Source organism: Lissotriton vulgaris, chromosome 2_1 (genome assembly GCF_964263255.1).
Source record: "Lissotriton vulgaris chromosome 2_1, aLisVul1.2, whole genome shotgun sequence".
Taxonomy (NCBI): domain Eukaryota; kingdom Metazoa; phylum Chordata; class Amphibia; order Caudata; family Salamandridae; genus Lissotriton; species Lissotriton vulgaris.
In genome coordinates this window covers 1,282,654,562-1,282,679,375 of record NC_141687.1, presented here as the reverse complement: position 1 = coordinate 1,282,679,375, position 24,814 = coordinate 1,282,654,562, and the positions used below count along the sequence as shown (strand labels likewise).

General features: G+C 44.4%; 1 protein-coding gene across 1 annotated transcript in view; it reads right to left on the bottom strand.

The window, feature by feature from the left end:
* Positions 1-24,814, bottom strand: part of DSCAML1 (DS cell adhesion molecule like 1) — a 630,702-nt gene that overhangs the window by 198,683 nt on the left and 407,205 nt on the right. Inside the window, exons 12-17 of the mRNA XM_086957025.1 lie at positions 14,421-14,620; positions 14,105-14,201; positions 13,754-13,882; positions 11,450-11,617; positions 8,661-8,731; positions 2,756-2,996 (exon numbers count right to left, since the gene is read on the bottom strand). Coding sequence (XP_086813151.1) covers positions 2,756-2,996; positions 8,661-8,731; positions 11,450-11,617; positions 13,754-13,882; positions 14,105-14,201; positions 14,421-14,620 — 906 coding nt within the window. The remainder of the gene's footprint in view (positions 1-2,755; positions 2,997-8,660; positions 8,732-11,449; positions 11,618-13,753; positions 13,883-14,104; positions 14,202-14,420; positions 14,621-24,814) is intronic.

The following is a 24,814-nucleotide window of genomic DNA, read 5'->3' as shown; positions in this document are numbered from 1 at the left end:
CCTTACGGTGCTCAGTCTCAACCCTTCCTTATCGTGTGAGGCTATAATTCAAGAATGGTTAATGGTAGAGACATCTGGTTTTCATTTGCTTGTCTTATCTGTATTGCAAGGATTAAAATAGATAAAGTAGTCATTAATATGTATTGAATTTGGTGATTATAACTCTGGTATATTACATCTGGTACCAACCCTTAAACCCGCCTCGTGCAGAAAGCATGCCACAGTCACTTGAGCCACTGCCACAGTTAAATCAATGAAGACATTTTTGGGTAAGCTCAACATTCCTAACCAAGCCTGCTGGGGGAGCTTCTTTAAGCTCTCTTCAAGGGCAAAAGCCACAATGAGTGCAAAACTGCTTTACCCTTGGGGCATAGAGGAAGCAATGGGTTCGGTAAGGTCAGCAGAAACCAAGGCCTCCGCTTCCTAAAGTTTAGGAAGAGTGCCCACAATATTTAGCGATCGCTGCAGGTGGGGGATCTTTGTCTTCAGCGGGATCATCAGAGTGGCATCTCACCTGAACGCACTGAACCTTTGCTGAACTGGCACCATGCTTAACGTGCCTGCATGGCAAAGTTTTTATTTTTCAATAACAATTTCCAAAGCTGGAGATTGCTATTGAATTTGAAAACCAAAAGAAATACTCCCCTGCGAGTTTCTGACAATGTGTAGAGGTAATTTCTCTTTTTTCCTGTTTGGGATCGCAAGGATTTCTGCACAAACACAAGAAAAAATTATCTATAAATTACTTCCGCAAATGTGGGTGGATGTTCCGACGTACACTGACCGATGGCCTTCAACAGATAGGCAGCTGGTCAAAGGTTTCTGCCATCAGAAACATGGTGCTTCACCAACTCTAAATAGAACTGAGGAACTGCCAGGTTGGCGGACAGGGCATTTGCCAGTTCTTGCCAGCTGCCCCACCAATGTCAAACTGTAAATGTCCTCCAAAGTCTTTATAAGATGAGGCAGATTCTACCTTCTCCTCAACACACATAGTTCTCTCCCTCCCTCCACTTCTATCTAATCACTCACCAGAAGGGGGACTCAGGTATACTGTAACATCAAACTGCATCCACCAGAGATACAGGAATAAACAATAGGGGGTGCAATATTTCCATACTAATGTCTGTACCAAAACTCACAAAAGTAGGCGGCACAGAGAGTCATGCCAATTGAGGCTGGCTGCACCCCAAAATGTGAAGTGTACTTGTAGTGCTATAACTTGGAAGCAGGACATGGCACTGGGGGTAACCCTGAAGGGACAATAACTCAACTGTAGGGTGCAACTGCTCTTCTTAAATCTAACAAAAGGATAGGGGTGGGGGGGCTGAAAAGCTGTGCAGCTAAAAGAAGCAGTGATAATGGCATCCCACTGCCCCCGAAGAGGCAACTCGACATTTTTATGAGCGTTTAAATGACGATAGATCACGGTAATGATGCTCTTTAAAAATGAGTATTGTTTCACATCACTTAGGTGTAAAAATGTAATTAGGGGCTGGTGGGGATAGCCGGGTGTAGTGCGCAGCGACGGGGTAATAATCACGCGAAAACTCAGTTGGAAAACATGGACTCTTAAAGGGCCCGCGAGGAGCACTCTCTGCGCCAGCCTAATGAGCGCTGTAATTAAGGATGAAAGATGGCCGCGCCGTTGCACCGTTCAATGGCGGCTTGCGCCTTTGCTGAATCGCGTAGACAGAGCGCCTCCTGATGACGTGGTAGGGCGCCCCAGTGAGAGGCGCAGTTTGTTTTTTGTCCTTTGTGGCATGTGCTCTTCAAATGTAACGGGTTTCAGGCAGAATGAAGGAAGATTTAAATAGCTCATCCGTTCTTCCAAATCAGAGACATATTTTGAGAACGAGGACGGTGCTCTTTTTTTCTGCTAAAAGAAGCCAGTGACCAGGATCGTCCAAAGGGAGTAGCATCAGGGGTGCTGGAATTAGGGGTGCAGGAGTTGCTCCAGCAGAAGAAAAAGCAAGAAAGAGACCTTTACATTTAGTTTAAATATTCTTGCAAACAGAGTCAAATGTCAGGCAAAGTCTTCCGACAAATTGCTGCTTATTATTTTACATTGAGATTGGGGTTTACTTTTCCTTTCTCTAGCTACATGGTGAGGGAAATGTGTATTGTAACTCAAGTCACAATCTTACTGCGTAGAGGGTGCATGAAAAGAAAGAATGTAGGATGTAGGATGTGAAATGTTTCATAATGCACACCAGTTAAATAGTTGAAAAAAAACTATACAGATGCTTTAAAATAGATCAGCAGCAAGGAAAGTATGAGGTGTTAGGGATGTTGGTTTTTATCATTCTTAAACGGGATGGAACATTAATGGCAGCGACCCCGCTCTGAGAAGTGTCCCACTACCAATGAATAGGTAGCAATGGGATTATTCTCCAGGCCTCACCCTTTTGTCAAGGCCCTATGCTTAAACTGCAACGTTTATTCATGGATTATGAAGAAAGTCTTCACTTTTACTAATTGTGAGACAGCTAACAAAGCTGTATCACTAGAAGGTGTCCTATTCTCTTTCCCTGGAGGCTATCTATCTATCTATCTATCTATCTATCTATCTATCTATCTATCTATCTATCTATCTATCTATCTATCTATCTATGTTAAGAGGGTGGAAGTACTCAATGCAAACACTCACTTCGCTCCAGCCAGGCACTCAACTCTGCTTACAGTCCACTTAACTCCCAGCTGTAATTTGTTCTCCTTTAGTGTGGTACTCATTAGCCACCAGCACATTACTCACCGTCCTCTAACGTGGTGGCATTGATCTCGCTGGACGAGGGCCCGGTACCCGCTCTGTTGAAGGCTTGCACCACTACTCCGTATTGGGCAAACTTTTTGAGGTTGTCGAGGGTATAGATCTCGCTGTCGCCTGTGGCCTTCATCTCTACTATGCTGTACTGGCCGTTGCTGCCCGGTCCGTTCTCCCGGTATCCAATCTGGTATCCCCGGATCACACCATTCTGCAGTTCCTTCTTTGGCGCCTGAGGGAAGAATAGACATCATTATGGGTGGGCAGAAGAGAGCCTGGATTGAAACCAAGATGTGGTGGGGGGGGGGGGTTGGGGGCTGCACACTACTGATCGCATTCTCATGACAGATGGTTCAACCAGCAAGTAAGACCACTCGGTACCTACTGTATCTTCACAGTTCCTGATGGAAGATAGCAGGTGAGTAGCAGCATCAGAGTGACAACCAGTCACACACTGAAGAACTGGAACAACACTGGAGTTTTGTTTCAGAATCCTGTGATCTTTCAGCGAACTTACATGCAGTCGTGGCACTCAGTGGCCAGTCATTGAAAGAAACAGACCCAGCAGTGACACCTAACCTCACAGCAAGTAACTCACTGAAGCCCAGAAGGAAGCAAATAGACGCAGATGTAGCAGTGTCACTCAGCTGCTGAGCATTGGTTTAGGTCCTGGGGGGAAGAGACAGATGAACATGAACAGTCCCATTCATTTTCTGATGAATTGGAGGAAGCAGATGCAACAACTTATCAAAGTAGATTCCTGGTGGAGGCCCTAAGAGAGCAGGCAAAAACAGATACAATAGTGCCACTCAGCTGCAGAGTACAGCGTTCGATCCTGGATGGTGAAGGCAGTCACCAGCACAACAGTGCCTTCCAGTGGCCATAGCATACTACCAGTGGACAGACGGATGAAGAATAGAAAAGATGCAACAGTGGCACTCAGCTGCACAGTAGGTAATTCACTGAAGTCCTCGAAAATGTACAGATAAAACAGTGCCACTGGCACCCCAGCACTTGCAGCACAGCAATCCAGCAATCTATTTCACAGTGGTGCAGCTGGCGTTCCATTTCACATAACATAACGTGTATTTGTAAAGCACACATTCACCCAGAAAAGAACCTTGGTGCTGATTAACAGATGTTTACTGATACCCAACTCAATGGTACAAAATGTATCGACCTTGGAAGGATGTTAGCCTGTAAAATGTATCGACCTGCCCGGATGTTAGCCTGTTACCATGAGGTCAAACAGAGATCCTGCAGTGGATGCATTAGTTCACTGAGCCACCAGAACCAGCTTTAAAATCACAGCAACTTCTCGGCCGGGAGTGGACTCAGGAAAAGAAGCACCAGCACATCGTTTTTCTTTACTTCGAGTGTCTTACAACCCCTTCCTCTTCTGTTGCTTGCATTGTGCTGGTACATTCAGGCTTTTGAGCACACTGTTTACTTATCCAAGGAATATTATTTCGGTCTTATTAGCTGTGAGATGCTCCCATCTGCATTTGAAAGGTTATCTCTGCTCTCTCACCTACTAAGCTGTTTAGACGTTGACTGCACACAAGAAAAAAAAGGCAGAAGGCCAGGAACTGAATTTTATTTAGCATTTCACAAACCTGCCAAGTGGCACTATGACAAATGATACTATCAGCCATTCCTGCCTTTTCAGAAAACAGCATTGTTGCATTGTGGTGCTTTTATAATTGCTTTTAATACTGTCATCATTGACTCCGACCCCAGTATGCAAAGTGCTGTTAGCTAAAATGCCAGAACTGACAAATGTTTTATACATGACATGGAGCCACTTGTCAGCAGTTTTCAAATTTTGAAAAATATTTTGGTCCATGAAAAAAAAAAAAACACTTCACATGTAAAACCAAAATTAATCCGTGCTCACATTTTTGTGAGGGTTCAGTCTTTCTTTCGCACCATCCATTAAAACAAGCGCTGTCAATGCAAGTCGATATGTATTTTGGGTAGTACACTGAGATTCACAATACAACAAAAGTGATAACATGAACAGCAGCAGTGCTATCGTCCCTAATACAAAGAATAAGTAAAGGATAGGTGGCAGTAGTGGGAGAATCAAGACATAATTCACTCATACATACAGGACCGGTACAACAATGGCAGCTAAAACATTAACGAGGCAATGAGAGGAGTGAAAGGGCTGTTGCACGCTTCTGTAAACAGACATACTTACAAGAAGAAAACTCCTAGATTAAAGATCCGAACCTCTGAACCTTACACTCATGTACTCAAATAATATGATGAACCCTCAACTACCTAGCGTGGTGTGCTTCCACATCTAGCACGGGGAAGCATCTAACAGTGCTGCCGTTAACTGGTTGTACAGTCTCCTCGATACGGTATACCCACTTTTGTTGACGCCCTATTCCTTAAGTCAAACTTTATCCCTTGTTAAAATGTCAGACCTATTTTAAAAGGATGTGTGAGTGAGTCATTAACGGCTTTTACTAGTGGCTGCCTAACACGAGTAATAATGGGAGGCTGGAGCAATGGACCCTCCTTCTCTTTTCTGTCAACATACTTCAGTGCTAGAGTATAGCCCCTACTGGGTCAAGGCGCCTTTCTAAAGTCTACAGGTAGTTGCAGCTCATATAAAATATTGTGAAATATTCCCTGGTTTATAGGGCATTCTTGGAAACTACATTCAAGGTATCTTTTGTTTCATAAGATGGAGCAATAGCAGTGGAAACGACCTTTCTTTGCAGAACAGGTACGTATACCTTGGGCAGAATTAGTAAAAGCTTCCCCTTTCGGAAAACAGTAACAGCGAGGGCAGCAACAGCGCAAGCTTTCCCTATCAAAAGACATATACAAATCCAGCATTAGCAGTGCAATATGTGCTTCCTTACAAAACAGGTACAGTAAAGCAAATCCTATTTACCATACTTCACTATAGCCCCACTTTAACCTTTGTTTTTACAGTGATTTCCAAGACTTTTTAAACATAAAGTACAATCCAATTACTGTACCCAACTATAATGTCACTATGACCTTTGTTTTTGTCTATGAATCTCTAGATTTTTCTTATCAAATTCACTCAGCTCCCTCACTGAGCATAGTTTTCGGGTGAACACTGTGGGAAGTTGAGATGGATGAACTTTTTTTTGCAAAGTTTCATGAAGATTTGTCAAACGGCGCCATAGTCATTAGCAAAACAAAAATGGAAACTGACTGAACTATAACTATACACTCAATCTTGTCCATCGGAGTACCACTTTCAATACTTTTCTAGGTGTTTAAAGTCGCAGCATGACCAACTCCCACCGCAGACTATACTGAATATTCTGCGTTTCATTTGAAACAGAATAAGTGCCAGGGCCCTGGCCACTGCAGCTTGCACCACCCATTGCCCCCAAGCGCTGTCAATAACATTACCAACATAACTACCAACCATCATTCTATGCAAGCGTAACAATCCAGACTATTACAGGGCCCCAAAGTTAAGAGAATGGCTAGGGTGACTGGTATTAGGTATGGTTTATGTAAATTGAATTAATTAACAACTGCTGTTATGCTCATCTCTAAATTAGACAAACAGCGCCATGTGGTAGACTGTCTTAAGTGCTGGTGCTGAGCCCCGGACACAACCGGCCAGAATTAAGCACTGTGACAATGTATCATATTGATATATATATTGTGTACTGAAGAAACTAGAGGTCCTGAAGTGTTGAAGTAATGCATATGTCAGTACTGGTCAGGAAAATTTGCCAAGTCTGTTACCATAAGATAATTTCATCTCCATTTTATATGCTGAGAAAAGGAAGCGAGTTTCAAGTTTTGAGAACGCTTTGAGACAAAGTGTGCACCCAAGCCTGGTCATACTGAGGGGACTGTGTTCCGCATGAGCTCCACAGTAGGTCCATACCCCAGAGCTCATTTCCCCCAATGCAGCGATACTGTGGATAGGCGTGAGCGGAGTTTGCAAAATTCTACTACACGGAACTAAACTGCAAAGTGACCCAAAAACTCCACTGCACTGTGTGGAGTTAGTTCCTTTACGCCGTTCGTGCAGGACTTTTTGCGCTGGGTGTTTTTCATAATCAGTGCTAACACCATACACAGTGCAATAGGGTGCTGCTTCTTTCTGCTGTTCGAGTACATCTTATACTGGAGCGGCAGTTTCCTCAGTGCGAATGGAAGGTTTCTCAACGCGAGGGGTTAGTGGCCATCCGCGACTGCCCATGTTGAGTAATCTCGCCGGGAGGTGGTCTGGATTGAGACAATCCTCGCTAACTTAACATTGGTGAATGCGAGTGAGGACAAAACTCCGCTCTACGGAGTAGAGTTTTTCGAAAATCTGCGTACTACATGGATGATAAAAACTCTGCAAACTCTGCGAGCAGAGTGGAATTTTAAGCCCAGGCCTAACTGTGGAAGCCAACACAGTTCTTAACTGTAAATCAGGAACGTAACGCTTGCACCTGTAGAATGTGCAGCGCAGGGCTGCCCCCACGCTTGAGGGGGTTTAATAATCGTTTCAAGAACCATCAACACCTGTAAGATATGTGAGTGACTTGGCAAATTTGGGCAGGATATCCCCTATCATTTTTCGTTTCATCACTGATCTAAATAACGTATCCTGCTCAGGAATCCACCCCAATGCCATGTCTGGGTTCTGCCCATGTGCAGAGAGACGCTCTCACAATATCTTCTGAAACATTTGCTATAAATAAAACAGAAGCCAGAGACGCGTAGAGATGAATTTCGCGAGCGTGACAAGTGCGCGATATTTCTCCACAGACACCGCGCCACGGAGCGCTGACGGGACAACCCCCAAGTGCACGTCTAAATCCACCCGGCACACGTCGAGGGCGCGCGCGGATCAATAAGACTGATTGCAAATGTATCTCGTAAAGTCAGAGTGATGCATGGCGCCAGAGGGATCTGAAGTGGCGGAGCCCTCGCCGGAGCAGGACTCCTCATTAATCCGGCCTTCGGCGGCGATGAACAGCCCCGGCCCGGACCCACAACACATTGGCGTGTTGTTTCCTCTCAATGAACAGCCCCGGCCCGGACCAACAAAACATCGGCGTGTTGTTCCCTCTCAGAGATCTGCCTTTATAAGGCTTTTATCTTTCAATACACAGGTGCGGGGGGAAATAGAAGTGCGACTCTAATTGGTATAGATTTTTACTTGACCGAGATTGCAGCCAAGTGCTTCGATTTCCGACCAGATAAGTGTTCGCGGTAACGGCGCACTATATATTCAGCATTTTTTCACAGTTCTCCAGCAATCTGCAACACAGTAACCAGCCTGGAGTTTAGGCGGGAATATTAGATATCTATTACTCCTCCCCTAGTTTCTTGTCCTTTATTCTTACAGATGTCAATGACCTTTGTCTGAATAAGGGGCCCTTGAGTGTTCGAGGGCTCTGGAGGATGGATGCCCCCCCCCCCCCCCCCCACGCGCGGTGGGACTGCCCCCACTTATTAGCCCAAGCCACAGGCAAGGCTGCATGAAGAGAGTGGGAGTAACTAGGGGTAACTAGCGCCTTTTATTGGCCGCAACAGTCTGGCGGCTCTCCATGACAGACTGTTGTGCCCGACAGTGGCCTTCTGCGATCTCTGTCGTGCACTCGGCCACAGGACGCTTCTAGAGCAGACATCAATCGGAATTTATTGGCAACAAATGAAACATTCCGAGTGGCTGTCTAGTTTTGGTAAAATGCACTGTTGCATCCGACACAAACAGGCGTTATCTCGCCTCCTAGTTTTGCCATCCCATCTAGGAGTCCCCATGTTTCATCGCGGAGGCCTGGGGTGTCCAAGCTCGGTCTAGAAGGGTCCGCTCCATATCAGATTTTAAAAATACCAATCTTGCTAGTGAGTTTGATTTGTAATAACTGGATGTGAGTGCTGCGCTTACCTTCCACGTCACTTGGATACTCTGAGATGTCACTGGCACCAAGGTCACATCCATGGGGGGGCCATCAGGGGCTGTAGGGTAGAAGAAGAAATGAGTATTCGCTGGTGTTCTTACAGGTAACAAAAAGCAAGGACAAAAGATGAAGTTGGCACGGACTATAGAAAAACAGTGACATGGCCAACACAGTTCAATCGAGTGGCTCTTGGCTCAGGTCTTGGGCATGCCAACATCCCCCCACACATTAGAATGGCACCATTGCTTTCCCTCGGAGGGTCAGTCCACTAAGCACTGAACACTTTTCTAATGCTTCAGCTGATGAGCAGGAATTATAGGTCTGCGAGGTCCTGGGTGTGTCTGTCAGGACGTGAGAGCACCCGTGAGGATGTGATCCAATCTGAAGGTGTGAGTGTATGCTAGGATGAGTACTGATGAGGCTGTGAAAGAATCTGGAAGTATCTGGGAGAGTGTCAGCGTATTAATGGCAATACAAGTATCAGTCAAGGTGCATTTATGAGGATGTGAGAGTATTAACGTGACTATAGGCAGTGTCATTAACAATTTGTTGTGCCCCCGCCAAAATATATTTTGGGCTTCCTTGTATGGAAGAACTTTGGATTTTAATACCCATTTTCTGTGAATTCAATTCTGCATGATGCTAAACAAACTTTCAGAAATGGGGATCGCTCAAAAATAGTTGAAATATGCCTTTCCAGGAGCAGCACAAATCATAAAAATGACATTGGCAAAGAGATACAGAGGCTGAAGTAGGCTGTGGGGAGAAAAGTGAACATATCAAAATAGGCAGGAGTGAGAGAAAGTTTACTTTGCCAGGGGCCCTTGGAAGGTGGGGGCCCTGGGCATTTGCTCGCTTTGCCCATGCCTTAAAACGTCTGAGTATTGGTAAGGACGTGCATGTGCCTTCGAGCGCATCTGTAAGAGTGTGGGCGTATCAATGACAGTATGAGTATCAGGCAGCACAGGAGAGTCAGTGAGAGTGTAACAGTATCAGTGAGAGTGAGGTACTATCCATAAGGGCGTACAAGTAATAGTATGAGTATCTGGTAGTAACAATGAGGGTTTCAGTGGCCCTGACACGTTGGAAGTATCTGAGAGTTTGAGCACATGAGTGTGAGGGTGTATGCACGAGTATGAGAGTATTTGTAAAGATAGGAGTATCACTGATATTTTGAGCACCTCCAAAAGTGTGAGACTATCATTACACATAAGAGCATTGATGAGGAGGTGGCAGTATCTGTGAGGATCCGAGAGTACCTGTGAGGACGTGAGAGTACAACTGATGGTAGGAGTATCCAACAGGATGTGGATATGGCTGGCAACATGGGAGTATCTGTGATGGTGTGAGTAAAACAGTGAATGTGTGAGTATCAGAGTTTAAAGCTGAATTTCGGTATTGGTGAGGATTAAATTAAATGAAATTACATTTGTAGATTTATATGGTGCGGCTTATCACTCGTGAGGGTGGGTATCCATGCACTGCCCATGGGCACAGGGAGATTAAGTGATTTGCCCAGTATCACAGGCTGTTGAGCCGACGCCGAGACTCAAACCATGAACCCGAGCTCCCGAGATGGCAGCTCTGTCCGCTCCCAAATACAAACGTAACTGATGGTGGGAGTATCTAAGAATGTGAGAGTATGAGCATCAGTCATAGCTTTGAGTATTTGAGGTCGTACAAATATTCGTGAGTATTTCTGGAGGTGTGTGCGTCAGTGATAGTATGTGTGACGGTATCAGTGAAAGAACAAGTATCAGAGAAGCAATGGGTTTCATCATCGGTGAGGTTGTGAGTGTCTGTGACACTGCATCTGTGATAGTGTGGCATAGCTGTGAGGCTAGAAGGATGTGTATCAGTGTGCAGTATCTTTAAGGGCGTGAGACTCACTTTATAGTATCAATATTTAGGAAGTTGTCAAAAATACCCCCCTTTGTGCTCTAGTCCCCTTTACCGTACTCTATCATGTGCCCAAGACCCTCTCCTCGGTTCCACGAGTGGGCCACTGGCTGCCATCTCTCACCCGGAACCACAGACCATACTCCAGCGCCAGAGGCTGCACTCCAGACCACCCTCAGCCTCAGTGGCCACAGGCCGCACCAGCTACAAGATCTTAACTCCAGCCAAAAGCTACACTCCAGGCCCAGGAGCCACATCGGCCCAGGCCCAGGGGGCGCACTCAAGTCAAATACCACACCACAGACTCAGGAACCACAAGCTAAAACTCAGTTTCAGGTGCCACACTCCAGCGGAAGACGACACTCCAGTTCAAGGAGTCTCAGGCTACACTTCAGCCACAGGAACAAGACGACACACTACAGCTTCAGTAAGTCACAGCCAGAACCACCTTGAAGGGCCACATGATATGCTACACCTCAAGGGCAACAGGCTATGGTGCAAGAGAAATGCACCACATGCTGGACACAAGTGTTCTAGTTCAACATTGCACTAATTCTCAATCTCCCCATCTTGGGTCTCCACCATCCCCAGAACCAATGTCTACATGTACTCAGTCAGTCCCTGCTTACCTCAGACAGAGCCACTCCTGTTAATTTGTGGCACGGGGCCTACAGCCAGTGCCACAACAGACTGGGCACAAGAAAACCAGGGTTTCCAGGAGAATAATGTGCCAGGGTTGTGTAAGTAATAGGCCCGATGTGTGTCTCTGTTAAGTGAGTGGAATGTGCCAGGGTGAGCAAACCTCACTTAAACTGGCCTATGGTTACTAAGGCACCCACAGACGGAAGGCGTGGGTGCAGCTTTTCTTGTATCTCACCTGCTTCCTCGGTACTGATGGTCACCTCCTTACTGGGCCCACTCTGTCCAATCTTGTTGAAGGAGTACATGCGGATGCTGTAAACCAGGGCCGGGTGCAGGTCCACGATGTTCGCCTGGTTGATGGTTGGGGAGACATTACGGGTGGCCTGTTTGAAATCCCAGGAGTCTAGAAAGAAAGATTGCATGAGGTTGAGAACCAGGGCAGGTTCCAGGAAAAATATTCACAGTAGTCAAGATGGCAGAGACACAGCAAACACACCTGTCAAAAGAGTGGACGGGGGAATTAAGTGGGGGTTCAGCGATGGGGGCTCCATATAAAGTTCATGGTCATCCATCATTAGGGTATACAACAGTGGGCCCATGGTCAAGTCTGAGGAATAATGAGGTCACCAGGGAAGTGAAAAAGGGTAATCTTTCAGTTCTTCTGCTTCATATTGGCTGCTGTGTATTGCATTCCACATCTTTATACTACATGTTGAAGCTCACCACTATTATTAAATGTATTTTCTTGTACATGATATCAGGCTGTAACACATAGGCACCAATAATCTGACTTCTTGTATTCAATATTGAGGTCCAGTGTCCCCTCACCCAACTTCTTCTCAGATTATGAGAGGTAAAAGACATTGAGTTCATGGGACACACTTACATAATTTTTTCTTCTGTTGATGCTGCAGTTGTAGGTGCCCTAACCTTGCGCTTCCTTGTACTCGATTTTGGAATTGTAGGTGTATATCCTTACTAAACGAGATGTTCCTTTGCTTGATATCGAGTTCATGGATACTACTTAATGTACAGTTCTTGTACTTGTCACTGGAATGGTGGATGGTATGGTCTAGTTTGTACTTGAATGCTATGTTGTGATCACAGGCACAGTTGCTTGGCATGTTCATGTATTTGCCGTCAAGTGCATGGACACATCTTGTAACCAACCATAAGAGTGCAAGTATCACATCTTGATTTCATTTTGTACTCTGCATTGGGATTACAAGGCCATTAAATGACATTTTATTGTACTTGACATTGACTTCGTGGGCACTATTTCCTAACATGTTTTCATAATTGGCATGTTAATTGCCATAAATATTACATCCTTTGTAATTGTACTCAATGTCGAGATCTCATGTGCCATTAACTAACGTTCTTGTTTTTGATGCATTACAAAGGCACTACCATCCAAGTTTTACTCCACATTGAGATCTCGAGTGCCACGACTAACTTGTTCTTGTGCTCAACATTGAGATCTCGAGTGCCACTGTGTAACTTGTTCTTGTCCTCGACACTGACATCTAGGGTGCCACTGTATAACTTGTTCTTGTCCTCGACACTGAGACCTAAAGTGCCACTGTGTAACTTGTTCTTGTACTCGACACTGAAATCTTGAGTGCCACTATCTAACTTGTTCTTGTACTCAACACTAAGATCTCGAGTGCCAAGTCTAACTTGTTCTTGTCCTCGACACTGAGATCTCGAGTGCCATTGTCTAACTTATTCTTGTACTCGACACTGAGATCTCGAGTGCCACGTCTAACTTGTTCTTTTACTCGACATTGAGATCTAGAGTACCATCGTCTAACTTGTTCTTGTACTCGACATTGAGATCTCGCGTGCCACGTCTAACGTGTTCTTGTCCTCGACATTGAGATCTCCAGTGCAATCATCTAACTGGTTCTTGTACTCGACATTGAGATCTCGAGTGCCATGTCTAACTTGTTCTTGTACTCGACATTGAGATCTCGAGTGCCATGTCTAACTTGTTATTTTACTCGAAATTGAGATCTCGAGTGCCACGTCCAACTTGTTCTTGTACTCGACATTGAGATCTAGAGTGCCACGTCCAACTTGTTCTTGTACTCGACATTGAGATCTAGAGTGCCACGTCCAACTTGTTCTCATATTCAATGTTGATATTTCGGGCAACATTAAAGGAGATGTTTTTCACTTCACATTGAGTTCAAGGGCACTACATCCTAAAATTGACATTGTGATGTATATTGCTTAGTTTGTACATGCACTCAATTTTTTTTAATCATTATTACCATAACCTAACTGGTCCTTGTTGGTAAGTTAAGTTAAAGTATATAGTTCTCATTAGTCAACTTGTTCTTTTGGCAAAGGTCAAAATTACAGACTGCATTAGTTGACTTGTACTCTAAAGCGAAAATCGTAGCCCATCATCTGACTTATGACTATACTCAGCATTAAAGTGGTGGGCACTCCTATTCAACATGGAATCCTGCAAGGCAGTCTAAGGCATCAGGCATTTTCTCAATCTCAACAGTAAATTGGTAGGCGCCATTACCTGACTTGTTCTTGTACTCAATGTCAAAGCCGGTGATTATGCTGTTGCCATCGAACCGCTGGGTCCAGCGAAGGTTCATGCTTCGTGCTTTCACCTCACGGATCTCTAGCTCTGGGGGGTCAGGGGGTTCTGTAACAGAAAAGTGGGGAAGAGAGGAATGTTATGATCAACAACCTTTGTCTTGCAACACGATTCACTTCAGAAGAGGAAGATTCTGGGGTTCCATTCATACCTCACGGACATTAAGCATGTGTGGCCTTGAGGACAATATATGTGGACCTGTCCTTGTATCCCAGGCACATTTCTATTTGTACCTTGGGATGTGTGCATTACCAGAGAAGTTGACCTTACCTTGAACGGTCAGCTGGATCAATCCACGGTCCTCGCCATATGAGTTGATTGCATGGCATGAGAAAAAAACAGAGTCTCCACGGTCTGCTGGCTTCAACTGGAGACAAGAATAATTACATTTTAGTTCTAAAAAGGCAATGGCTAATGGCTTGTTTATAATGCACAAACTCTTATTCCCCCGTCATTTTATTAACAATGTTTATCTCGCAATACCTTTCTATGAATCTCATTGCTACAGTTTTTAGTTACCATTGGGTTATTCCACTTTATATGTTGGATTTGGCTATTCCAAACCTTGTGATGGGAAGCTCCTCACCTTTAGCGTGGAGATGACCTCATCACTGTTGTCCTTGGTGAAGATGGCATATCTCATGTTGCGGTCAGGGTCAATGACTGTGTCTCCCTTTTCCCAGCGGATGATAATAGGGCGCTCTCCCCGGGCTGTACAGTTCAGCTCCTTCGTCTGGCCTTTGATGGCAATAGTGGTATTGGGATGCGAGGTGATCATAGCTGGAACTGAAGGGCACAAAAAAAAGTGAAGTAATGCAAACAGTGCTCGACAACCATGGCACAAAAAAATCACTGGCTCAACTCACATCATGTTTACTAGCATTCAAAGATACCAGCTCATCCAAGCCTTTATGGCACAGTTATGGAAGAGGAAGTTGTCCAACCCATGCTGTGTTCATTAACAAGTTGATCCAAGTCAGACTCCCAGCTAGCCATGGTGATGCAAGTTCCTCCTGCCCATACAGAGCATTCCTGTTAGGGTTATATTAGTAGCCCCAATTATTTAGTGTTTAGCAACAAGCTCATCCTACATATACGGAGCAGTCCATGTAGAGCTATATACATCTCCTAAATACATAGTTTTCACCAGCCTCAGTTGGAACAGGCTCATCCAGACAATACATTGGCCAACAGACCTTGGAAGAGTCCAGCTTACCCAACCCACGCAGTGTGCGCAGCCATCAGGGGAGATCAGCGTGTACAAACCTGGTGTCTACCAGCCGTGTCACGCATCTGTTTGTGCAACTTATGCAGTCTCAAACCGACAATGCAGAGACATGTTTATCTAGGCAATGATCACCAGCCTTGGCAGAGACCGGATTGTTAAACCCGTGCGCAGTTCACCAGCGGTGCCAGTACCAACTTGGACAACCCATGAAATCTTTAGAAGACCTGGCACAAAGTTCATCAGTAATGGCGAGGAGCTGGTCCTCAGCAAATTCCTAGAGTGTCCACCAGCTCTTTCAAGGAACAGAGGAGCTACCACACCAAATGACGGTTGCCATAGTTCCCAACATGGCGCAAAGAAGTAAGAGCTTGGCAAACCTGGAGAGGGTATGGACACATGGTAAACAAGGCTGTGCATCTCTATCCTCTATCCAGGCCGCTCAAAGCAGAGGGGGGAATATTTATACAACGCTCAGTATCTGTGTTATTATAGTACCTCAAACCTAGGGGTAGAAGGTGCAAATGAGTGAGCTGTTCACCTTCGGTGACTTAGAGTCAATGTGCTGCTTAAGTGACTCCTATAAGAAGCATCTCCAACTACTCCACCAGGTGACAAGACACCAACATGATTAGGGTCAGCTTCCTTTCTCTCTCCAAGCTTCTCAAGAATGACACAAGGTGCAACTACGGGTAGTTCTGTGTAGTTATCACTGCTGGGGGAGCATAGAATGCTGCAGATCATGAGTGAGGTGCACTGGCAGATGAGTTAATGGCTTCCCGTTCTGGAAGAGTAGGGGGGTTGCCGGTAAGGACTAAGGTGCACTAGCAGAGCTGCATGTGGGTCTTCTGGATAACGATAAAGGAAACTTGAACAGCAGTGTGAGGGTTCCAATGCTGGATTAGCTGAATTGTGCAAATCACAACTGAGGTACATTGACGGGTTTGTATTTGGAACCAGAAGATTCAAGAATGATTAGCTGAATCTGCTGTCAGACACTACTGCCCTTGCTGCATTTTGGGTGCCGTAGTTCTACATCACTCTGTAGATGTCAGACCAGGGTCGTGAAAGCCAACCCTGCTCCAGACAGAGTTACCCTTCTAGAGAGTTGCAGACTCCTCGGATATTGGCTCTGACTATCAAGTCATGTCGCTGCGCCTAATCTTGCTTCTGCACATGCGTGATGAGGTAGGCGAAGAAGGCCATAAGAACTTCACTGGAAGGACAAGTAACCGGAAGAGCAAAGGGGTGCCTCGTTCGCTGTAGCACAAATGGCCACATGACTTGGGCACTGTGAGGTGTGCACAGGAATACTTTCCAGACATAGATTTGCCAATTCCACAGTAGAGACGTTGGCAGAATACATAGCCCCTGCGTAACACCTCCTTGGCTTTTCCCACATTAGCTTGTCAAGAGAGACCAGAAGCAAGGCAAAGCATAGGGGTGTTCAGCATCTATTTTTTAAGACATCCTCATTCCTCATCCCTATATCGCATCCCTCATCCTGCTTCTCATTCGTACTTCTCATCCCTACTTCTCTTCCATTATCCCTACTTCTCATCTCTCATCCCTGATTCTCATCCATCATCCCTATTTCTCATCCTTACTTCTCATCCGCCATCCCTACTTCTCACCTATCATCCCTACTTCTAATCCATCATCCCTGCTTCTCATCCATAATCCATACTCCTCACTCATCTTTCTCATCCCTGGCTCACCCATCACCCCTACTTCTCATCCACCATCCCTACTATTCATCCCTCATCCCCGTTTCTCATTCGTCACCCCTGCTTCTCACCCATCATTTCTACTCTCAGCCATCATCCCTACTTCTCACCCCTAGGGCTCATCCATCATCCAAGTTCTCATCCACTATCCCTACTTCTCAACTATCATTCCTACTTATCACCCATAATCCCTACTTATTATCCCTCCTCCATGCTTCTCATCCCTACTTCTCATCCATCACCCCTACTTCTCATTCCTCATCCCTCAGTCATAGCAACACACTTTCAATTTTGTGCAACACTTATTCGAGCAGATTGGTTGGGAACAGCCTATCAGAGTTAAGAGAGACAGCTGCATTATATTGGTCTACAACATGAAAAAAACAGCCTTCTCGTTGCACATGCTGCTTGAGGGCAGAGGAGAGGAAATACAACAGATTTTTGCTTCCACTAGTGTGGTTCCGTAGTTTGAGGGTCTGGTTCGGTGGTTCCGAACCCGTTCAATAAAGATCGTCAGAAATAGACGATTTTGGTGTCGGCAGACCGCAAATCACGAGTGTAGTGTGTACGAGTGTTTTCGCATTAATCGATCAATGAGAACAATACGTATTTAGGGATTTCGTTTGAACCTTCGGGTTCCATTTTGTGTACGGCAGCCATTTTGTGTGGTTGCCCTCACATAGGCCGATGACTGCGGCCGAACGAATCCTTGAGACACGTACACCTTAGCTGACTTCTGAATGACCTGGCCGAACTGACTCCCTTGCCCGAGGCTGACCTCGCTGAGCCAGTTCCTTGTTAAGCAGCTGGTCAGATAAAGATCAAAGAGCAGGACATGCCAGCATTTACAGTACACTGCACCCACCTTTCTATCTAGCTTCCAATCTGTTTCTGTTCCTTCCTTTACGACATAATCACTGATTTGGGTTTGAGGGTTTTATGATGGGTTTGTCCAGCCTGAGCGAACAAGAATATTGGAATGTGCTTGGTCATTTCTGGTGGGCTGGACAACGGAAAGTGGGATTGTCGTCATACGCTACTTTCAAAATGTCACATTTCTATTGGTCAGTTTGTATGAACCCAATGCTAATTTGGAATGTTGCCTGAGGCTTGATTTTTGGCATAAAAGACCATGCTCCGCTCATTGAATTTGTGCAGTCTCTAGCGGACCACCCGTGTGTGCTTTGTAGACCTCTGTTCCTGGTTGCAGCCAATAAACTTTGGTCTTTGACGTCATCAAGAAGTGTCCCGTGTCTCTGTTTGCCAAGGCAGGGGAACTCGAAGGCATCAGGCGTTTTCCCTGACGCCGCTGGGTTCTAAAACCCGGTCCTTCACTAGGCATGATGGATGTATTATGTATGAGACATAGGGATGATGTATGTGAAGAAGGGATGAGAAGTAAAGATGGTGGGTTACTTAGGCATTATGGATGAATAGTAGGGGAAAGAAGTAAGAATGAGGGATAAGAAGTAGGAATAAGAAGCAGGGATGAGAAATAGGAGTAATAGAAGAGAAGTAGGGATGAGAAGCAGGGATGATGAAAGAGAAGTAGGGATGAGAAATAGGAATGATGGATGAGAAGCAGGGATGGTGGATGAGAAGTAGGAATGAGGATGTCCTAAAATGGATGCTGTAGGGGTGAGGTTTCCTCAGCCGAGTGTAGCTGAGGCTTTATGGCGCCAAGACAGTGTGTCGAAATATGGCGGCATACCAATGGTGCCTTGGGCCTTAGTTAGAGTGTGGAAAGTATGCCCTGTACCCTCATGCTGAGTAGTTAAAGAAACTATATTTGGAGTGGAGTAGGCTCCTCACACCTCTGCACTCTGGTGCCACTTCACCTGCATCAATAGCGATAGCTAGAGCACTGCCAGGGTGGGTGCAAAATAAACCTGGATATTAAGTGTACGCTACTCAGCCGTTCTTGGACTCGCCAACACAGTTTGCGTCCTTTCCTGGAGGGGCGCCATATGTAGCTTCTCCTGGATTCTCTTCAGTGGGATAAATTACCTTCACTATTCACCATCTGAGGTTGGGGAGGGCTCGTTGAGCAGGAGCCCTCATCGGCAATACAGTCTGTTTTCTAGGGAGTAGGCGCGAGAGTGCACCCACCATTTTCAACATATATACAGATCTCTCCTCGAAGCCTCCATTGTGCTCACAATGGAGGTATAATTTCTCACTATTCTTTGTGGTGGTTTTAATCCAGTAAAGGAGGCGTGGCAACACAGTACTACCTACCAGTCCCGACTAAAATGTGTACATGTTATATTTATTCATTTATAGGTATTTGAAAAGCACACTGTCGCACCTTGGGCAAAACCAAGTTCAGTGCCACCTTCCACCTGCCATTGCTGTACGTGAAACGTGATAGGGGTGGGGAAAAGGTAAGGTGAGGGGAAAGGAGGGCCATGAGAAGAAAAAGACACAAAATGTGGCCATGGGTTCCAGTGTTTAAAACACCTTTCTTTGCAGCCGTGTCACAGGAAGACTGCTACAGGGAGGTACACTGCCCCTCTGAAGGTAAGGTTTAAAACACTGAATGACTACTTTGGTTGTGTGTGTGTGGGGTGGGGGGGGGGAGTGTTGGTGGGGAGTCACTGCTCCTTGCCTCAGCGGCTTATTCATGCAAGGACGCTCGTGATCCAAGCCTGGAACTAGACTTGCTACTTTCTGCATGGTGCTTTTGCTATGCGCATCTATGTTTTACCTCGAAGTGTTCCCCTTCCCTCTTCTGACGAGCTCTAAACTGTGGCAGCAGGCAGGGAGACAGGGCTCTTTGTGATTGCCAAGTGTACTTCTGCAGCTAACCCCATGGCAGAGGGCGAACACGAGAAAATGAGGCTGCCTTGTTCGTGACACCTGAGAACAAAGTTCAGTCTTTCTTTCAAGTGGGGGCAGTGGCTGTTGATCAATGACATGCTGTACATTATACGTCTTTACACAATAACACAATTCAAGGGGATATACACCTTCAATGCAACAACCTACCAATCACCTGATGCAGTCCATCCCTTCACTTGAACCACAACATGTCACTGTTTCACCAGGACAGAAATAAATATAAGCTTTGCTAATTGATTCAGTGAATGAATTAATATTGGACTATTAGGGACAATAATTTGTTTTCTGATGACTAAGGGTTGCTTGAGATTAAACAGTCAGCTAGAAAGAGGTAACTCTGACTGCTAATAAGGAGTCAAAATATTTTCTGAATGTAACAGGTTTGGCCATGTTGCAGAGCCAAGGTGCTGGTTTATTCCAGAGATGCGATCCAGGGACTAGAATGATCTTCATCTGAAAGTGAGATACAGGAGGTAGTCTTACAGGAAGGGAATTATGATTGGGTAGGGTTGGTAGTAGCGTAAAGGGGATTGGTGACTCACTGGTCCATAAGAGGCTTGAGTAAAATGAGTATGACTCCACAGATATCCCTAGGGCTGGAAGCAAGTCCATTGTGATTTTGAAGGTACAGCCAGTGCCCCATGACTACCTATCATATGGTGAGAAGGTCTGTTCCACTTCAGTGCAAAGGTTTGAGACACGCCAGGGCCCACCATGTTAAAAGCACATTTAAAGGAGGAAAGTGGTTCATAACACAAGTCGGCCACACCCCCTCAGCTGCGGAATCCTTGTTCATGATTTATCACAGGCCCCTCTCGACGTCCTACAACCGCTAGTGCATGTTGGGCTTCCATGGACCTCCTGTGAGGCCACCGTTCCCAGAAAAAACACCGTAGGATGTATTTTTAAGTTCAGAGCTGTACACGTTGGAACTAGGTGAGGAACTAAGTTAGGGTTCTGACGTCAGCTCAACATTCTGGGCTAATCACTTAATCTCCCTGTCTAAAATAAAAATTAATTTGATCTTGTGTAATGTAACTGGTGCTCATGTGAACTGCTCCAATGCCTTCGCGCAGAGTTAATACTATATAAAACTACGAAAAGAATAATAATTTTAAAAACTGGCAAAATTCTGCAAAGGCTGGAACATGATAATCAAAGCGGACTCAATATAAAAACATCTCTATTCCTTTTTAACATGGCTTTTCTACATTTAGTTCCACTAATAGTCACAGATCATTAAGGCAGCTTTAAAACACACTTTAAAGTGCTTTTGCTTTACATTTACTGTTTATAGTATATCGAAAAAAGTACCATCTTTGGGTGATTTTCTTCAGTTTTGTACCGTCCATGACAGTAAAATACTGGTCATGCCGGTAAAAAACATGTAGAAATAGCAACCCTAAAAGTACACAAAGAGGGTCCCTAAGAAGCAAAATATGTTAGGAGAAGAATCCATGGAAGGATACAAGTAACAAAATTACATAAAGACTTCATATAGAAACAGTGCGTTCATGATATGAAAATACCATATATCAGACCAGTAGAATTAACAATGTATTAATCTTAAATACAAAAGTTTCTTTTTTTGCTTTTTCATATATCAAGCAATGATTTTCAATCTACATATATACAAAAAATTTGTGAGCACCACATACATGAACAAACAAAAAATGAATGTAGATACAATGAAAGCAGAAACATAAATGGGAGTCGAAGGGACCGCCCTGTCCCTGCTATCCTCCTTTTTGGTGGCAAGGGAGCAACAGCTTTTCTGGGACAGTATGCAGTCTGAAAGTTTCCATCTTCCCGGTGGAGTTCCGCAAAGATCAGCGCTGTCTTCGACTCTTTTTAATCTTTATGTTACCCCTCTGGCAGAAGTAGTGAGAAGACATGGTTTTGGACTGGTCTCGTATGCGGACGATTCTCAGCTTATTATTTCTATCACCAACCAACCAGAGACCACTGCAATTAGGTTCCACGCCTGTCTTACTGACACCATGACCTGGATGAGTCAAAGATATCTAAAGATTAATACAGAGAAGACAGAGGTGATGGAATTCGGACCAGGTCCAACTCTATGGAATCAGACCTGGTGGCCATCTGAAGCAGGAGAATGCCCCCGTCCGGTTGAAAAGGTTAGGAATCTAGGGATCATGTTCGATAACAAGCTGAATTTTGGCACACAGGTGAATAATCTCATTTCTTCATGTTTTCTTCTCCTAAAGATTCTGAGAAAAATATTTCCATTCATACCCTAAAGAGCTCAAAAAAAAAATGATGGTCGCGCTTCTCCTATCAAAACTGGACTCCTCAAACGCACTGTTTTTGGGAATGATAAATTCCAGCTGCAAAAATTACAGTCTTTGCAAAATGCGGCAGCCAGACTCCATTTGGGGTTACATAGAGGACAGCCAACATCAGCAGGAATCAGATCACTGCATTGGCTGCCCATTAGGCAGCGAATCGAATTTAAATCTTTAACCTTGGTTTATAAGGCCATAAATGGAGGGAGCGCAGAGGATCTTCAAAAACTGTTTATACCATATGCCCCCACTCAGGCTCTTAGATTGGCCAGTGAAGGTCTTGTAGAAGTCGAGAAGAACAAACAAGCCACATGGGGTGGCCGAGCGATTACACACTGTGCGTCCAAACTCTGGAACGAACTGCCTCTGCCCCTGAGACATCAGCCGAATCTCCAATATTTCAGAAAGAACTTAAAAACTTGGCTTTTTACCACTACATAGGTTATGCTTTCCTGACTGTCCCAGCATTTTCTCCTTCTAAACCTACACTTTAGCGCCAAGACGCCTCGGCATTCGAGCGCTTTACAAGCATCCAAACATAAACACATAAACATAAATGACTAACTACAATACAATTAAAGAAATTAGGGAAAATAACACTTGCATACAAGGGAACTTACAAAAAAACTATACATGAAGAAAACATTAACAAAAAAACATCAAAAAATTCTAAGATTTATAATATCTTAAAATGACAATTGTAGTACAATAATGAAAATGAAAAAGACAAATATAATTAAACAGAAGTGCTCCGATGTGCGTTTTGGAAGTTACAGATGGCTGAAAATCTGTAACACAGCCTTCATCAGGGCGCTGTCTGTATTTTTAAAATCTGTAGCAACTGCCATCCAAGCAAGACTTATTCAATAGAAAAAATGTATTTAAAAAGAGTCTCACAACAATGTTCGAAAAGCTAGTTTTAAGAAGAAGTAAATGGAGAAAAAGGAAATGAAGACAATCATCCTTCCATTGAAGAAACTTCTATGGAAAATCTAACTCAGAAGGATGTCTGAGCAGAGTGATTTGCTGCTTCAGTAGGGCAATGATATCAACATCTAAAAGGAGCAGTCCATAGAGAGTAGAGGAGCAATCAAGCTCCATGGTCAAGAGATAGCCAAAGGTTCAATGTCAGCTGCCCACCTTAAAAGGAGTAGGGCATGATCAAAGATAGCAAAGCCATAAATGTCTAGCAAAATAAAATTCGGGACCACGTCTCATCGATGGCCTCAATTCGGTCCTAGTCCTTTTAAGGTGGGCAGCTGACATCGAACCTTTGGCACTCTAATCAGACATTCTTTTGAGTTAGATATTCCATAGAAGTTTCTTCAATGGAAAGATGATTGTCTTCGTTTTCTTTTTCTCCATTTACTTCTTCTTTAAACCAGCTTTTCAAAGATTGTTGTGAGCCCCTTTTCAAATTACAATTTTCTATTGAGTAAGTCTCGCTTGGATGGCAGTTGCCACCGATTCTAGAAAAAATACAGACAGCGCACTGATGAAGGTTGTGTAACACATTTTCAACTATCTGTAACATCCGAAACGCACGTCGGCTTTCTTCTGTTTAATTATATTCATCTTTTTCATTTTCATTATTGTACTACAATTGTCATTTTAAGATATAAATCTTAGAATTTTTTTATGTTTTTGTTGTTGATGTTTTCTTCATGTATAGTTTTTTGTAAGTTCACTTGTATGCAAGTGTTATTTTCCTTAATTGTATTGTAATTAGTAATTTATGTTTCTGCTTTCATTGTATCTACATGAGTTTTTTGTTTGTTAATGTGTGTGGTATTCGCAAATTTTATGTATATATGTAGATTTAAAATCAATGTTTGATATATGAAAAAAAAAAAAAAAAGAAAATGTTGGATTTAAGATGAATACATTAATAATCCCACTGGTATGGTATATGTTTTTTTTTCGTATCATAAACACACTGTTTCTATATGCATATTTTGGAGAAGTCTTTATGTAATTTTGTTAGAGGGAGCAACCCTAGCCAGATCAGGTGCCGTGGGCCATTTTTAGGTCTCGCGCTTAGCGTTTCAGTGTGAGACCTCTTGAAAGGGGGATTTGAAAGCTGACCACACTTGTGCGTGTGATCAGGCTTTTACCGGCAGACATTAGCATTCGCTTGTTTTTGGTTTTTTTAAAGGCACGCGATTGGGCAAAGGCGGGCGCATGTCCCGCCTCTGCAATGCCCATTCCCGTCCGTGTCTAGCACGCGCAGCAGCGCACGTTCGCCTCGCTCTCTCTCCCCGCTCCTCTGTAGTGCGCGTGCACCACTGATTTCCTTTCACTTCTGCACAGCGCAGCCGTGTCACTTTTCACGGCCGCGCGGCAATTGCTTGTTTAATATGAAAGTGTGAGAGACTATTGATAAAGTACATTTCACTCTTTTCAGGCTTCCTTGCAGACCTTTGCTTTCCCTCTCTCGTAAGCTTTTTTGTTTTTCTGTGAGTTGGAACAGCTTGTTGTTTTAAGATTTAAGGCAATGAAATGCTTATGAGCCTCTGTCAAATGAGAAAAGCAAAAATATATGTGTTGTATTTACATCACTTCGATTTAAGTGTGTTCATCCGTTACATATTCATTCTTTGCTAAAAATGAAGTGCGTAGGAAGCCATTTTGCTAAAGGGATATTTCTGGCGGCGGCTGTGACGTCACTGCCCCACGCAATCTATTTGGTTGTCTTCTACAATGACATCACAATGCGTTCCGATTTATCATTTGACAACACCTTGGGCCAGCCAAACAATCCCATAGCAACGTGGCCAATCACAGGTGGAACGCCTGGTTTCAGCCCCCTCAGTTACCAAGTACCACGGTGATATGACCCCCCCCAGTCCGGAAGGGAAGGTCAAGGTTCGCGGAAGGTTGC